The following is a 17,946-nucleotide window of genomic DNA, read 5'->3' on the forward strand; positions in this document are numbered from 1 at the left end:
ATCACGTCCTTGTGTAGTGATAGCTTTGGAGACCTGCCAGTGGAAAAGAGCTATGATTTAGATGACTAGACACAGGGCTCTGAGGTGTAAGAGCTCCACTTTATTATAGAAATTACAACAAAGAATATTTTACATAGGGATTCAAAGGCGATTTACAGAACGTGTATAAATGTATGCAGATACTCTCAAGCTCTCTCCATCACACACACACACACTCTCTCTCTTTCTCTCTCTCTCTCTTTCTCTTTCTGTCTCTCTATCTGTCTCTCTCTCACTATCAAATTGTTGAAGCTATGACACAACTGAATTATCACCCCAGATCTGAAAACACAAACACATAAAAACACAAATACTCAATGATAGTTTTTGCTTTACATCTAGCAAAAGCATTAATCATCCTTATAAACATACATAATACCCTGTCCCATCTCCCTGCTACACTTTTTTTTTTTTTTTACTCTGAGCACCTGCTACAGAATTTGCACCATGTTAAAAAACCCACCAGTGGTTTCACACCATCACTCTCACACACGCACACACACACAGGCACACACGCACCCCAACTACCATTGCAAACGTATTGCTCAACTTCCATCATGCTCGTCCTTGCTGTGATTGTTTTTTGGTTTAAGACTTCAAAGCTGTTCCTCCATATGTGGCAGAAATCATACTTAGGTAACAACCCCAAAGCAGTTTTGTCACGCAAAAATTGTAAGTTACAACTTCACACAAATAACAGTATACACATGGCAGTTGTTAAATGTTAACATATACACAAAGAAGAAAAACTGAAACTTTTTTTTTTTTTTTTTTAAATGTCATCGTGGCAGTGATGAAGCAGTTGGCGAGAACAAAATTTTTTTTTGTTTTGTTTTGTTTTGTTTTGTTTTTTTGTGAATACATATCACCATTTCCAGCACTGGATGAATGTTATCAAGGCCACTGTCAGTGCTGGAGCTAGGAGGTGAGGTTACACAAAGGGGAAGAGCGAGTATTTACAATAACAGAGTTGACGAAACTGAGGTAGCAAAGAGGGAAGAGAAAAGAAGCCGTGGCCAAGTGGAAGTACTGGGAGTGGAACGGTGTAATGCCATTAGAGCAAGTTCCTTACGGTAAACTTGTCTTAGAAAAATACAGACTACTGACTCCTCTGACAATTTAACACAGTTAAAGGCATTCAACACAACGGCAGGAGGAGTAAAAGAGAAAAAAAGGCCTGGTGATCTAAAGGATGACCCTTCAAGTCCACAGGAGTTGAGTTATAGCCCTTAACATGCCCATCCCTGCACAGACAGACCCCACCCTCCTCCCTCTGGGACATCCCAAGCAGTGGGCCCCGCCAGATCAAAAGGCCAGGGCACCTGTTGGTCCATGAGCCGTCATCAGTAGTCAGATGGAGCGTCACACACATACCCTGCCCCCGCTACAACACAAGAGCTGAGAGGCAAAAGCTACGCCTCAAGCTGTTGTTGCAGGTGGAATGAGTTTTTGTACAAAAAAAAAGAAAAAAAAAAGAAAAAAACAACAGTCCTTCCCTCCTGCGGTCCAGACAGTGCACAGACAGCTCTCTCAGCAGAGGTTATTGTGTGACAGGCCACAGGGGCAAATAGCTCTGGAGGCAGAGAGGAGAAGAAGAAGAGAATCGCAGGACTGTTTCCACGTCAAGGGTCACAGAATCGAAGGAGGCTGCATCCACTTTAAAGCTGCAGGAAGTCTGGAGACTCTGGAATGGGATCTGGAAAAGAGAGAAGGGCCAATCAATGGGAGATAACCGCAGGAAAAAGTTTAATTAACATCCACACGGATTGACCTGAAAAAACCTATGTGTTGTGCCTGTGTGCTGACATGTGGAAATTTTGTCTGCACATTCAAAACTGTACTTCCTGTTTCAGCCTGAAATGCAGTTCATGTCAAAAGACAGATCACAGCAATTCATTTCACACCAGCAAACCCCAGTGGAAACTTGCGTATGTAGGATCCAGATTTCATCAGGCCTGAGGAGACAGACACCAGACTGCAACAACGGGCCTTTTGCATCCTAACTGACCAGAGTTTGACCCAATCCGTTGAACCGATTTCTGTCATTTTGAGGTCTATAAAAGTTGTTTTTTTGTCACCTCTGTGAGCCCTAATGAACCAACACTATTGGACCCACGCTATCTGGAGGACCAGAGTTTCATCAAGATGCACACACTCCCAATTTCAGACCCCCTAATACCCAGTGGACACCGACAAAGCCCTTAATTTACAAGTGACGGCCTCGTGGGATTTAACTTGCAAACAAGTCGGGCATTCCACAGGTAACAAGATTACCAGGCCAGGCTGATCAAGGACTCACACAATCAGGACAAAGCTGTACATTTTGACACACACATACACACACGCTCACTGGAAGGACATCTTGAGACAACTCGAGGAACGTCCAGGAGCATTCCCTCAGCACAAGAGGAGAGCCATAGCTGTTTGCCTTAAAATTGGACTGTGCGCTCTTCACTGGACTTTACAACACAGCATATCATCAGAATGTTCGGCAAATCATAATGGGGTTAGGAGCCCGAGTTGCATCTGTTTAAACTGTATTCGAGATGTGGATGTCCACCATGTTGTGATCTGATATGCCATGTTTGGTATCACTGTGTTACTTAGGCCGACATGAAGTTTAATTTCACAAAATTTCTAAAAAAAAATCTCTCTGACGTCACTTTGCCGACTGCGACTCCCTGGCCTCCCGCCATCACTTCCACACAACTCCAAAACTCCAGACTTAATCAAGCATTTGGTTAGACTCTGGTGCTTTAATTTAATACCGGCATCTATCATCAGGTTACATCCTGCATTTCCGAAATTAGCATTTAGAAAGACCCAGTGGTGATACTCCAGGTACGTAGTGGTTTCGTTTTCACTGATGTCACATTCTATTTCTACAAAGCCATTCGTTTTGCCTTTTTCAGTTTGTGTTGCCTCACCACTCATTCACTCTCACATGCATTATCATCATTGTCTGTTTGTTTTTGTTTGTCGTGCTCATATATATATCGTAGTTGGTTGTGTGTTATTAGTAGTTGTAGTAATAGAGTGTGTTTAAATTCACGTCAGTGTTTTGTGAGACGAAATCTCAATCCGTATTTGGCAAAAATCTGCCTGCCTTTCAGTTTGTTACAGGGTGTACTCTCATGCTTACGCCATCATTTCTAAGGTAATATTATAATATAAACTGCCTGATCATCAGGTGACGTGGTTAAAATCAGTTATTGTTACACCTATCGAGGTAAAATTGCCGTCGTAGACTAATCATCACTCTTATGGTGATGAACAGTGATAGTTTTCCTGTTATTTATGATAGCCTATCCAAGCAAAAATGTAGCACAAGCATGCATGCAATTGCACTCCCACAAACACACACATGCACACGCACACGTACAGACTAATAGACGGTTTCTCAGAATAAGACACTATTCACCGTAAAGCCACTAAAAAGCAGAACAAGTGACAAGGCTTCGAACCAGGGTTGTGACATGTTAAAGGGAACTGTTTCTAGTTATATTCCGCTCAGCTGAAGGTCAGCGGGATATCATACTGAAGACAGAAAGCTGAAGTGAGCCTTTGTACATGTAACAGAGACGGAGCCAGTCTGTGATTTGAGGACCACTGAAGGAAATAAGCTCTGACAGGGAAAATCCACCCTGTGATTAAATTTTTGTTCCTGTGGTCTGTGATGGTTTTAGTCAAAATTTGAACAACCATGAACAATTTTTTCCCAAAGCCAGACTCCAGAAGACAAAACATGGCTCTATAAACTCTAACACCCTCAAGACACACTTTCTGGACAGTAACAGTGAATTTGTAAATAAGGTTCAGCATAGTTTTTTATCTGAAAAAAAAAAAAAAAAAAAAAGTAGAATGAGCTTTATTTCCTAGCATTTTATAGCCACCCTGGGCAACTTTGCATATTGGTTTCAGCGAATGAGGTGAAAGGAAAGTTCACAAATTTGAAAAAATCATGCACCGTGACACACACACACAGCCCCTACTAATGTCTATCCGCCTTGCCAGCCTGTGACGCTTTTTACCAAGAATACAGACAAGACAGGCAGACGATCTCATGCCAGTTTCTCGGGACAGGTGGTTTGCGTGGGTAGCGACAATTTCCCACAAGTGGCAGCAAATTTACATTTGGGCAACTAGGGCAAATCTATGGCGAGTCAAAATAGGGCAGAATAAGATACTCCAAGACAGGTGTATGCTTAAATTAAATTCTCGCCCAGTTCAGCTGTAACAGTTCTGGATGAGGAACTTGGTGCTACTACCAGGACAGTCAGAGTACTTGTCACATTATACGCAAAGTTGATCTTTTATTTCTTGACAGTAGAGGAGCTCCAGCGAATGTTCTGCAGTGGCACCTATGAGACAAATCCTGACTAAACGGCCGTTGGAACAACTTATGTGAGTCATGGTTTAGGGTGATTTTTTTTTTTTTTTTTTTTTTTTTTTTTGAGTTGGGCCCTGTACTTTTCCCCTGTGCCCCCTGAGACTGAGCTACCAGGAAACGGGGCAATCCACCTCAGTATGCCTGGAATGTCTGCACAGGTGCCCTGGGAATTGGTAGAATAACACTGACGATTGAACCCCCCCACCGTAACTAATGTTCCAGCATCAGTTCAGGTTGAGTCTGGGAAGAGCGGCTGATGGGGCCATTAGTGTTAAACGAGAGTGCTGATGGGTGGAGAATGACTTGCCAGTGAGGACAGAGAGAGGGAGGCAGGGGGGAGCATTGTTAAGGTGACAGCACAAGCAGGTGGTTTCACTTCTGTCAGGGAGAGAAATTAGACCCCGTGCACATACCACTTTCCTTAGTCACATCACACCCGACCCAGCTGTTTTGGGTGTGAGTGCTCACACCGGCACATGCGTGTGAGCGCCTCCAAGAGAAGGCGGATGTTTCATGATCTTTAGTAAAAGGCACGCAAAAGCCATGGTTGGTTTCTGATTGCATCAGAGTCTTTTATTCCACCGGGTGTACATTATGAAATTGTTTCTCAGTAAGTATAACCTTGTGCAATACCATTAAGAGCCAACCTGCCCCCGTGCACATCATCTGCATAATACACAGAATCGAACGGAAATGTGTAGGTCGTGATGTGCCTGCATGCAGCATGTGGGTGATACCACATGGTGAACCAATAGGTACAAACCCACTCAATAATTTTTTGAATCTCAGGTTGAATAACATGACACATACTTTCATGGTATTGTGGGACTGGTGAGTGAGCGTTTTGAGCCAGACCCAGAGGCAAATGTTGAACCAAGCGGAAAGACGGTTAGATAAGTGTGGGTTCTGTCATGTGCAGCGCCACGGCCTGCTGAATGAGCATCTTGTCTCATCAGGACACGTCCTGTCCTGAAGTGCATCAAGAGCCACCAGTCTCGCAGTCTAGCAGATACAGCTATTTATAACAGATACAGCTATTTATAACAGAGGCCAAGACACAAAATTACAATATAGTGCACAGGTCAGGAAGCGAATAACCTCACTGACAAAGTGTCCAGCAATTTGACACCATAGAAAAACTTGCACCCGTTATATGTACAGTATGACAGTACGTATGTGTGTGTGTGCATGTGCAGGGTAAGGTACTTACCCGGTATTGCGAAGAATACATCTCCATGTGTTGGAGGAGACAGAGGAGTTCCTGGTTCTGACAGCAGGTGGCGTCCCGTCTCAGAGGCCTGCCTAGTCATGATCTGAGAAACTGTGCGGGTCTTGGTCTGTGGCGATCCGCCCAGAAACACAGGGTTCTCATGGCCCTGAGCCTCACTGAACACACACATGTACAAACACACACACACACACACACACACACAAAAGAAAAGCATACTGATAAGTAAGAGCATGCAATTAAGTGGCCTGATAAACTCATGCCTGAGACATTTAGTCGTTCCAGATTGTTCAATAGTGATGTATTACAGCAAAATACCAGATCATTTACTGTAATTAGGGCTTTATCGGTGCTATGGCTCAGTACAAAGATTATATTGTACATAGTCACAATAATCAGGGAGAAATGGTTTTATGGCATCTGAGTAATCGTTTTTATGCACGTATGCTTTTTGAGAGGGATTTTTTTTACTAAGCAGCATGTGAGGACGAAATGACAGCAAGGGAGCAAGAGAGACGAGTAATACAAAAGCTGTTACATGCAATGAGTTGCATTTTTAAACATCAGTATATCTTTGTCATATTAGTTGTGACACCTTTGTCTTATTGCCAGGAAAAAGAGGCCATGTTCAAGACACTTAGGTCACAGCAGTGACATTATTGGTGTTAGGCTACATTTCCTATAAACCCTGTTGCTTTCTGTTGCAACATGTTTGATATTATGTTTGGCTTCACCTGACACGCATTTCTTTTCTCTTTGGCTTCTTTGGAGAGGATAAGCATGTTAGAGGTGAATTTTCAGGCCTTTGTTCCACCATCTGTTGAAAATGTATCAAATTTTGCCCAGGAAAAGCAGTACTATGTTCCTGTTTTGTTCAGAGTTCACCCATTCAAATTCAAACCCGTGGTGCACAATGTAAAAGGGCAGTAGATGCTGGTCTTGGAAATGGTCTTGTTTGTGCTCAGTAATGATATTAGTATCTCCAAATTAATGTGATAATCATTTATTGATGTTAAAATGGTACCGGAAGTACCTTTTACAATAGTGTGAAAGGATCATGAGCATGGTTGGAAGATGTTTTTTGACTAGTAAGACTGCTTGGCTGAAGCTGCCTTGTATAACAGATGTGAATAAATCAAATTTACAAAAGTGAATCATCGACACATAGTAAATAATCTCTCTCTTGTGCAGTAGGTATTATAAAGAGCAGCTGTGTTATTGAAGCGGGTCAGCTGCCTGACAGACTGTGGGAAAACTCACCTGTCCATCCTCACCAGCTCGTGTGCACCTGGGAGAGAGGAAAAAGGAAATGGGCCATTGTGAATGAACTGAAACCAAGCGGAACACTACAGATACGGTGTGAATGTGTTTCCCACTGTGTGAAATACATCCTTAAAAACCACCACGCTGGCAGGAAATGCGTGTTTGGCAAAACACTATGGGCAACCCAGTGTGAGAGATTTATACTTGATGCACTGCATGGACATGGAAATGAGTGTGTGTGTGTGTGTGTGTGTGTGCATGTGAGTGTGTTAGTAATACGTACGTCTGCTGGACTGGGAATTCTGCCTCTGTTTGTACACAAGGACCAGAATAATAGGCAGAGAGAGCAGAGCCATGATGCAGGCGACTGTGGCCAAGACCACGGACACAGTACCTGAGAAAACAACAGACCGTGAATTAATGAATGGAGAAACTGGTTTATCCATCCACTGGAAATGAGTAGGTTTGGGCTGACATTTGATAGCACTGAATGCGGTAGTTGAACCTGATCTGTGGTATTTTCTACAATACTGACACCCCGCCCCCCCCCCCCCACCTCCCAGGTGTCTTGCATAGAATGACAATGCAATACTGCATAACTCAATGCAAGTCCCGTAAAAGGATAACCATGTCGTTTTGCACTGAAGTGCCTATTTAATTTAAAATATGTTGTTGTTTTCGACACATCTATTCTAACTTCTATTTGATTAAAAAAATTGATGGCGCTGCAGTTAGTAGAAGGGGGCAAAGGTGACGATAATATTGAATACAGCAATATTCCAATGGGACAATATGGTGATATTAAAATTTTGAATATCACCTAAATCAAGACAAGAGTGTGACACAGGGGTCAAATACCTTCAGGCGCCTTGAGATCCACAACAGTGCATTCTTGTGAGCCGTTTCTCCCTGGAAAGAGACAACACAAAGAGCATTTAGCCTCAAATATTCAAATATAGAATGGTTTCGTGTTTCTGCCTATTATCACTAATCATCGCAGCGTATGACAGTTCAGTAAAATGTTACAGGCTGCAGTGAGTACAACTGTTGTAAACTACAGTGGGTAGAATAAGCAGAATTGTCATAATGCCAAATATCTTCCCAGTAAGGCTGAATGAATAATTTAGCCATTTCCTCCAGTTTACTGTAGAACAATAACTTAGAGTTCGGTAGAATTTCCTAACACAATATGGCATTGCCTAACTTACTGCACATTCACACCAACACATATACACACTGAGTGGCAGGTGTGTGTTCTTACGTGGCATCACATGGAGCACAACATGGCTGTGGGCATTCTGCAGGAGGACATGTTTGTGTTCCGCACCGGCTTCAGGTTGGCGGAAATCCAGGACCATGCAGCAGTAGCGGCCCTGGTCGAGCATGGTCACGTTCTGCAGCGTCACCCAAAAATTGTGCTCTCCGTGCCCGAAATGCACCCCTCGAGGAAGGCTGTGGTTGGCACCAGCTCGGTCAGAAAGGGAGCCATTGCGCGGACCCACCCTGCGGCAGTGCTGGTCAACATGGGGGGTGTACAGCCAACTGCTTCTCAAGGAATCGTGTGGGTACATGCCGGCACCTTTCTGTGAACACACCAGTTTGACCGTTGCACCCTCAGGGCACATGTAGTACTGATGGGGTACAGAAACACTAAGTGTGGAGTGGCCATGGGACATCTCACCATTGGCTAGAGAGAGGAAACAAGAGCAGGAGAATATAGGTTACATATAACGTATGACTGAGGAAGAGCACAGGAATCTGCAGAGAAGATACACAGGATAGGGCAGTTTAGGTGGTTTCATACAAAATATGACAAAAAAAAGCACAAATCATGCATCCAGAGGAGTAAGAATCATGTAGCAACACACCATTTGTAATGGTATTTTCAGAGACACTTTGTCCTACTTCATAATTCAAGATTACTTCCAAGCCCTTGCAAAAGGGAGACCATGCATTCCTTGAAGTACAGGCCTGATATCAGAAAATAATGTGCCCTAATGGGAAATTGCTGTGTAATTTACAGTTCTGCCCAAATTATTCAGGTAGCTTAAGTTGAATGTGATGCCATTCCTTGTATCTCTAATCACGCCACAAATAAGCACAGTGCAAGAACTAATAATAGCAACTAACAGTCTCAACTTTGTTTTAAAGCTACAAGTAGAGAATTTTCCATGCCCTATTTCTGCACAGTAGTTGCTTCCTGGTTTTGTGCATTCTGGGTCAGCACAGTTGGTTTCCTGTTCTATATATTCATGCTGTGGTTAGAGATAGTACATAGTCTACTGGCTTAAATAAATAGTCGAACCTCCTCAGGGAGTTACACTGCCTCCTTCTCACAGACGGTTGCTTTGCTGTAAGCTGACAGAGAGAGACATTTAACCAGCACACAGGATGTCATGTGCAACTATCTTGAACCATCAAACTTTGGTGAGCCTGTATGCCAAGATGTGGCTTGGATATCAAAGGGAGGGGAGTGGGCGGAGGTTGCTGGGTGACAACATGTCATCCAAGAGTTTCGAACCTTGCCATCAATCATCGAGAGAGAGAACAAAAGAGAGAGAAAGAGATAGGCTTTTTTGGAAGAATGGGGGTGTAAATCTTTGCATGTTGCTGTATGAGTAATACCGTGCCGGCAAGGCATGGAAGCCACACGAGTATCAGTGTTAAAGGTCATTGCTTTAACTTGCTGACTGCTTTTTATGTGAAGCACTTTTGCTATGGCTGTTATTTAATATCGGTCCGTGTGGTTGCAATGAAACAGGCCTTTATCACGGGACTCAAAGCAGACATGATTTCTCCTGTTGTAGCTTATCTTTTGCATTCAGGAAACAGCCAAGACAGCCGACAGACACTTCAGCCCATAGTGCATAAGCATTCACCATTTTCTCACCGCATCCTGTTCTTTGCCACGTCTTATCTTTCTTCTGTGCAGCGAAGAAATGCATGAACAAATAAGCACTTTAATACATGCTCTGTAATATTATTTTATTCTATTTCATTCAAATATCATGGCAACGTAAAGAAAAAAAAAACAACAACAAAGGTTCCATTGAACAATATACAGTCGCAACAAAAAGTCAGTGTCAACAAAAGAAAATGTCACGACACAAAACAAACAAAACAAGCATACCCCCCAAACTGAGGGGGCTGAAGCTGGTCCTCAAACCTCGACAAACAATATCAAGATTGACAGAACATGCACCACACAATGCAGCTGCACTAAACAGCCATGGTGCAGCATCAGCACTTGTAATGACTCCCACTCCAGCATGTAAACCACAAGACTCTGAGTCCCTCTCCCTCATTTTAAAATAATTTTTTTTACTGTCTTTTGTGTATAAACATTTGTGGTTTGGTTTTACATCCAAGAATGCATAGCACTGAAAATAAACCGGGCAAGAAGGGTGTGTGTGCGCCTGTGTACGTCGATTACAAGTATGTGTGTGGGTGGACTGCAGTCAAAAAGTATGCGTTCAAGTGTGTGTATCAGTGCAGTGGTGGATGTGTGTGCGCGTGTGTGTGTGTGTGTGTGTGTGTATATGTGTATGTGTATGTGCATTAGTTAGGAGGAGTTTGGAGGTTTATTGGCCAGGATTTGAGGAGTGGACTTCCTTCCTGACTTGTCCCGGCACGCGAACACAGCTCCCACTCCTCAACTCCCCAACTCACTTTTAACAACTGATGTTCCCCTGCACTCCCCCTATCAACCTCAGGGGAGAACACATGCACCCTGCGAAACCCCTTGGTGTCAGGCAGCACTTAAAAGGGGAAACACATCATTTGTTTTAGTCTAAATGTCAATACCAGCCTTAAGTGGTTGGTTTACATACGGCTGGAAATACAGTAGCTGACCCAGCCAGTGACCCATGCGCTTTGATTAGGTGGTGGAAGTGTGTGTACATGTGTGCATCCTGTGTGTGTTTTGATGTGAGTGGTGCGAGGTGCACGCATTGCCCAGTGTGGTTGTGTTAGTCTGTTCCCGTGTGCGCAACTGAACCTTGCAGCAGCCATTGTGTGTCAGGAAGAGCAATAGGAAAACCACTGAGGGTGATTAAAGTGAAAATGTTGTCCCTGCGGCTGTTTCTGCCTGTGCAGGGGGACAATAGGAGGGGGAAGCACTCCTCCTCTCCTGTTTCACGCCCGCTCTGCCTGCCTCCATGCCCTTCTTTGGCAGCTATTCCCCATTTTCTAGCCCTATTTACACCACAGTCAAAGGAACTTTTCATTGTGTGGTCTCTTAACCTAGGAGAGAAACTTTTTGACATGAAAACACACCATCAGTAAAGGCATTGCCATAACTTTTATCAGTGATGGATTTTTGCTTCTTTTTTTTTTTTTTCCTTTGTTTTAGGTTACTTAGGTGCCAAATGTGTGGGAGTTGCCACAAAGGAAAATGCAATGAATTACAGAAAGTTCAGGCAATCATAAGGAAGTCTTTCAAAGTCAGTTACTTCAATGTAATTGCATCAACGCCCTTTTGAGTTGTCTTCTGATGTGGTTCCAATCAAGTAGGAACAAACGGAAAGTGCACTATTCTGCAAATACTTGTTGACCCAAGTCTGGAAAAGACAGACTGTTTCTACTCATGAACATAAGACATCTGTGTCCCTGCTCTATTCAAGATCTAGGTTTCTCCCCCTCTGATCTCCATTCTCAGGATCCTGATAGCCCCTCAGGGCCCAGACACAGGCCCTCTTTTGTTTTTGCCCTCTGAATACCACCTGTTTAGGACATGTTGCCTCTGACAGCTTTCTTACAGTCAGGCGTGCAGTAAAGCCTCCTTGAATTAATTAAACATGTCTTTTATTGTCTACTAAACTTCACCACGTTTAACCTTAGATTGTTTTCTTCTGCGAGAGTAGGTTTTAATTCTGTTTTTTGCTGATGCATTACAGGATACTGAGCATATCCTACTGGTAAATCTAGTACCCATTCATATGCATGAGCCAGAGTCTTCTACCTGTGTTTGTACAAGTGCCACCTCCACACACACACACACACACACACACACACACCCACAGCTCCCAATTCTCACTTACTGCAATGGGAATGATTAGCTTACCCATTACAGTGTGTTAATGAAACCAGTGGGAGGGTCCCAGATTGGCCTCTCTTTACACACACACACACACACACACACACACACACACACACACACACACACATGCACACGCACACACAGTTTCAGTTGAAGTTTCTACCGTAAGAAACAGGATGCATTAGGCCCTTTTCGGCATCGAGAAGTGTCAAAATGTTGCACTTCAGTCACTTGCCAGTCACTAAGAGAGGAAGTGGGTAAAGGTCAGTCACTGGGGTCATCTTCATGCTTAGCTGGCTTTACTTGAAACAGATCCCAGATGTGCTGCCAACAAATAAAGTTTCCTGTGTGTTTGTTACACTGTGAGGCACGTGGTGACATTTTTTTTTTTCAAGTGTCATTTAAATAAATGTGACTTGACTGGCAGATTAGCAGATCTCCTATCGGTTCAATAATCAGGTGCAGTCTTACCCTGCCCTGCAGCACTTCTCAAATTCATCCACGCCATTTACGGTTAGGACAGCTTTGTAAGAGTTCTTACAACATAATTACAACATAATTTCTTCATTTAACTGCAGCAACACCACGGCTGAAATGTAATTTGGCATTTGTAAGTTAGGACTCTTTTTTACTTGAGAAGCAGAAGTAGCGATATTTATTTATGTATTTATTTATAGAAGGTTGGTGTAATTATTCCATCATTTTAGCAAACAGGCTCATGAGGCTGTTCTCGTTTGGTTGAGGTTTTCACCTACTGTCATTTTCAGTTCTCTAGTCCTTCCTGCCTCCCTCCTTGTTAATGCTCTGATGATTTTATGATGCATACAGAGAAACTAGATGTTCACTGATCAGAGCAAGATGTTGGTGGTACGATTAGGAACAGAGTCAAGGCTGCAGTCAGCGGTGGTCAATGCTGTGTCCTTGGGCTGTTCAGGAAACACTGGTGAGGGAGACAGATCTTTGCCCAGCAGTATGAAGGACACTACAGTGTTGGGGGATTTTCCTTCTTCTTTTTTTGGCTCAGTGGCTGTTTGCGGCAAACATCAGACCACAAGATGTCAACCACAAGATGTTTGATAGACCTATTAAAAATATAATAGCCAGGAAAAAAAAATCTCAAATGAACAGACAGGGATGTTCCCCTCTTCTGTTGTTTTTGTATTAGTCATGCTCAGGCACATGCACATAAGCACACACACTGACTCACACACACACACACACACACACACACACACACACACAGAGAGAGAGAGAGAGAGAGAGAGAGAGAGAGAGAGAGATGCATGGCCACACATAGAAAGGACTATTACTGTTTTCTCTTTCTTGTCTCCCTGTTCTAATCAGGCCTGGTCTCAGTGATGGGACATGGGACTGGGAGTGACCTATTTTTAATCGCTGCTCCCTCATAATGATTTATCCATGTAGGGCAGGGGATCGATGGACAAACAGCATGAGCTAGTCTGACGGAGGGGAAGGAGAAAGCAGTCAAAAGAGTGATTGAACCCGTCCACATGCTCGATGTCTACATTATCGACCATTCCTTACTGTGCCATTGTCCCGCATGGGGAGCTAAATGCCTATCAAGAATGAGGGGGAAACAGCCACTGAGTCACAGTTTATCTCAAGTCGAGCTGTGGAAAAGAAGCCCGAGTGACCCATTTAGAGAACGCTCACTGGCAGTGGCACAAACAGCTGTTTTCATCATAGGCTCAAAGGAAGGAAACTTACAAACAAAGAAAACATAACAGGGCTGAGGAGAGAGGGGACTGTGGGTAAATGAGGGCGTCCTGAGGTTACAGCCTCAACCCTTCATTTCTTAGTCAAATGCTGCAAGTGCATACCCATCTAAATTTAGTGTTTTCCGTACAGAGTGCATGAAAAAACACCTTTCACATATCCTCAAGTCTGTTTAAACCTATTTGTCAATATCAGTATATACCAGAAATATGTATTTGCACATATAGATGACATTCATACAAAATAGCCTACTTTGAGTTACCATAATTCATTATGAGGAACCATTTCATGGATATATTATTAGATATCCTCTACATCTGCCAAGGCTGACTCCAATATTTATCTTTACACTTATTGTAAACTGTATGTGGACGTTATTTTTGCACCCTGGGTTGGTCTGAAATCTTTTGCAGTGCTGTCTGAAGGGCTTATCACTTGAGCTTATCTAAACAGGCCAAATCCCAAAGCCGTAAACTGATAACCTCTGCAAGGACTCAGTGGCGTTTGAAGTGAAACACCCTGTGTCCCGGAGGCAACAGCTGCTTTCCCTCCCTCCGCCAATGTCAACCAACACCACGCAGAAGCAAAGCCCGTGCATCCGATATCATTCGCCTCCAAAACTCAAAAAAACCGTGTAACTGCATTATAATGATGGAAACGAATGTGTACTCGGCTAAGATTGGTGCCAATACTTGTAATTGTAATCAGTGGAAAAAACATAAACATAACCTTTTCGTCCTTAAAAGACCTTACCCTATAATTTACATCAGTTTGACACACCACGAATGCCTGTCATGAAGACTTGTCAGCCTGAAAAGCCGGGTGCACTCCACTTTTACAGTTTAAAAGGCTGGGTGAAGTGCGTAAAGATGGTTTTTTTACCCTTCACTGCATCCCTGGGTGGAGCGTTAAAAGCAGCTTCAGGTCAGCTCCAGATGCTCAAAACAAAAACACACGGAGAGAAAAAAAAAAAAAAAAAAAAAAAAAAAAACTTTTCAGTGTGCTCATCCCGTTGCGCTTTTCACGGAGATGCTGCTGTAAAGACGTCAATAAAAACCTCTGGGCAAACAGACGCACATTATGTAACACCGCCAACATGCCAAGCCCTATAGGAATGTACTGGTGGCACCACAGGAGAGAAAATGCTGTCAAGTACGATAACGCAGAAATTCACTCTATAAAGTTGCACAGAAACACAAATATTATAGGACTATCATAGAGAATTTCCGTCAGTGTCCTGATCCCCGCAGACGCACCAAGGAAGGGAAAATATCAGGAAATCAAAGCAGCATGGTGCCATAGTCCGGCTAGTAATATTAACACCCGTCTTAGATTAAAAAAAAAAAAAAAAAAAACGCTATTAAGTTCCTACGTTATGTCAGTAGTGAGTTATAGTGACCTTATCATCCTTTATGGCATCAACATTTCTCACAGTATTCCTATAGTTTTTCTGTGATATCTGTACAATATTATTCCAGATTTTGTGGATTAGATGCGGGTCAGCGGCCTTTTCGTTGCGACTCAAGGCAAAGATGTGCTGCAGACCGCTAGATGTAGTGATATGGTTTGTCTGCTCACGCTAAACAGATAGCTAGTTGTCAACAAGCTCACACTCGCCCGGACAGCCGGGACAGGCAATAAAACAGCAGCACAGTGGTGAGGGTGGATGTCAGCCGCGGCTTCATGCTTACCTCCAACAATGCACAGCAGAACAGAGTAAAACCAAAGTGCGCACTTCATTCCCAACAGTGGACTCCGATAAGGTAATTCCCACTCCATGGTTGCCTTGATCTTGTTACAGGAACGGGCTGAACTGTGTTAACTCAGGCTACCATCAACTAATTTCTAAGTGGATTAAACTTTTCTCCTTCAGCTCCAAAGCAGCCCTCCCAGCCTCATAAAGAAACAGACATAAAGTTTCCCTGACAATCTCTTATCAGTCTGTCAGCAGCTTGACTTCTCTGGAGGATGTAATATAGTTTGAAGCGCTAAGCAAACCTGATACACACAGAGAGAGTGTGTGTGTGCGTGTGTGTGTAGTGGTGGTGGCGGGGGGGACGCTCCTCCCCCCGACTCTCTCTCTCTCTCTCTCTCTCTCACTCTCTCTCTCTCTCTCTCTCTCTCTCTCTCTCTCTCTCTCTCTCTCTCTCTGAATGTTACATCAACAGTGTTGTCAAAGTGTCTAAATACATAAATAACTAGCAGGTATACAAACTATTCCACTTGTCAGAATGCATGTATGGGAGTTTGCTGTTGTTGTTGTTGTTGTTGTTGTTGTTGTTGTTGTTGTTTTAATTCAAATAAAGCAAAATAAATTATTAGTTAAGGTCTGGCTAGATACAGAACTTTCCCAGCTTTTTGCAAGCGCTTGAATGGCAACATAAAAATGTTTTCAAAAGAGTAAAATGGCAATAAACACAGTGGATAAAATTTATCTTAATTGTTCTTATCATTGTCTTATTTTTTATTTAACTCTTTATCTCTTAATGTTACTCCCTACCTCCTCCTTTCTTTTTTGTAATGCTCACTTGCTGTTGCTTAGCAAGCACAATATTGTGAAACTCGCAGTTTCTCATCCCAGTATGCGGAGTGACATGCACAGGGGGAATGGGATGGGCAGTAGGAGGTCAGACAAGTGGAGCAGGAATTGACTCTGCACTCTCTTTTTACTTCAAACAAACAATGCTTTTGCTTTCATTCTGGGCTGTTTTTGCATTTTGTATTATTCTGCAGTTTCTCCTCTTTCCCCATGCAACTACATTTACATTTTAGCTTGCAGCTGATGGTCTTAACAGGAATGAATTCATGAGAAATAAAAAAAAAAAAAAAAAAAGGCGGATGGCTTCCCCACTGCAGCAAAAACAACTGAATGTGAAGCAAACTGGGTTCATATTCAACAGATCAGTCCAAATGTACGAAGTTGGATGAGCTCCAAAACAATTTTCTTTTTTTTTTCCTTTTTAGACTTTTAAACACAGCGCAGTGCTAAAAAAAAAAAAAAACACAACTTTTCAGAAAACAGCATTTATCAAGAGCATTTGCTGTGTCCAATGTTTAAATATGAAAAGGAAGAAAGCATCCATATTTTTACAGGTCGGTGAATGAGCAAGCAGGCAGGGTCTCAGTGAGTGTCTTGCTCTTGGAAAAGTTTGATGGTGCTCGTGGCTGCTGCAGGGTTTAGACCTGCGACCAGAGGGGGAGCTTAACCTCTCACCCACCTGCTACCCTCCTCTTTACCTTTCACTTTCTATGACATATCCTTTGAGCTCTTAAAATATTCTGCCTCTCTGACAATTTATGCTAGTCTTCCTTGGCCCGGTCTCCCAGGTCAAATATATAATTGATGCCGCTGAGACCAACTTTGATATATAAATGTCACAGATGTCCATCACAAAGACAAAAACTGCAATATATTTCTTGTCTAGACGTGCAAAGTGAGAGAGTGAGAGTGAGGGAGCATATATTGCAATACAAAAAGTATAATCACGCTTGAAGTGAATCAGGTATGAAAAATTGATTTTAAAGGTTTAGGTGTGATGGTTTCCCCTTTAGGAAGGCACTGAGTAACCAACAGCATAAGAAATGATATGAAAAAATGTCATATGAGGGCAGAAAGTTAAGAAAATGTAGAGAGTGGCAAAAAAACAACCGAAATTTTGAGTAACTCCAGGAGATAAGTGGAGAAATTACTGATCACCAACAAGATATTGTTGTCTTATCACTGTGATCAAACATTAGATGTTGGTCAACTAGCAATATTATAATTTTTTTTAGTTTTGGCTTCCAAATAGATTCTTCTTTGCTCTCTGTTAATATTGTCGAGCTATAAGATCAAATTTGGACTCCCTCAGGCTATGGTTAAATACAATTATCTATAGGCCTATAAGAATGGCTATAAATAGAGGTTACAGTTTCCTCCTTATCTCTGTGATTCACCCACAGACCTCAACCACCGTCTATGTTCACATTGTGGATGAGAACGACAACGCCCCAGAGTTTCCTGAGGAGGAGTATGTCACCGTGCTGAGCGAGGGACCCGACACCGTGGGTGCCACCATTGCCACGGTAACGGCCATCGACCCCGACGAGGGTCTGAACGGCACGCTGCGATATGCAATCGCCCATGGCAACCTGGCCCAGACCTTTCGTATCAGCCACAGCACCGTGAGTCATGATGACAAACATTTTGCAGCTTTGTAAGCAAGTGCAAAAACGACAGTACGCACATCTTTCTTATATCATTGTCTCTGT

At 42.9% G+C, this 17,946-nt stretch overlaps 2 protein-coding genes across 4 annotated transcripts in view; one reads left to right on the top strand and one right to left on the bottom strand.

The window, feature by feature from the left end:
* The window catches only part of cdh23 (cadherin-related 23), a 187,738-nt gene that overhangs the window by 146,717 nt on the left and 23,075 nt on the right, over positions 1–17,946 (top strand). For all 3 annotated transcript variants that reach the window (XM_030070567.1, XM_030070566.1, XM_030070565.1), the window contains one exon: positions 17,638–17,859. In XM_030070567.1, the coding sequence (XP_029926427.1) occupies positions 17,638–17,859 (222 nt within the window). The remainder of the gene's footprint in view (positions 1–17,637; positions 17,860–17,946) is intronic.
* Positions 456–15,712, bottom strand: vsir (V-set immunoregulatory receptor). The gene is made up of 7 exons (XM_030070568.1): positions 15,387–15,712; positions 8,182–8,607; positions 7,779–7,829; positions 7,204–7,314; positions 6,918–6,945; positions 5,640–5,815; positions 456–1,735 (listed from the first exon to the last, which is right to left on the bottom strand). Exons 1-7 carry the CDS (start codon positions 15,472–15,474, stop codon positions 1,698–1,700), a joined length of 918 nt encoding a protein of 305 aa, XP_029926428.1. The 5' UTR covers positions 15,475–15,712; the 3' UTR covers positions 456–1,697.

This window comes from Myripristis murdjan, chromosome 15 (assembly GCF_902150065.1).
Source record: "Myripristis murdjan chromosome 15, fMyrMur1.1, whole genome shotgun sequence".
Lineage (NCBI taxonomy): Eukaryota > Metazoa > Chordata > Actinopteri > Holocentriformes > Holocentridae > Myripristis > Myripristis murdjan.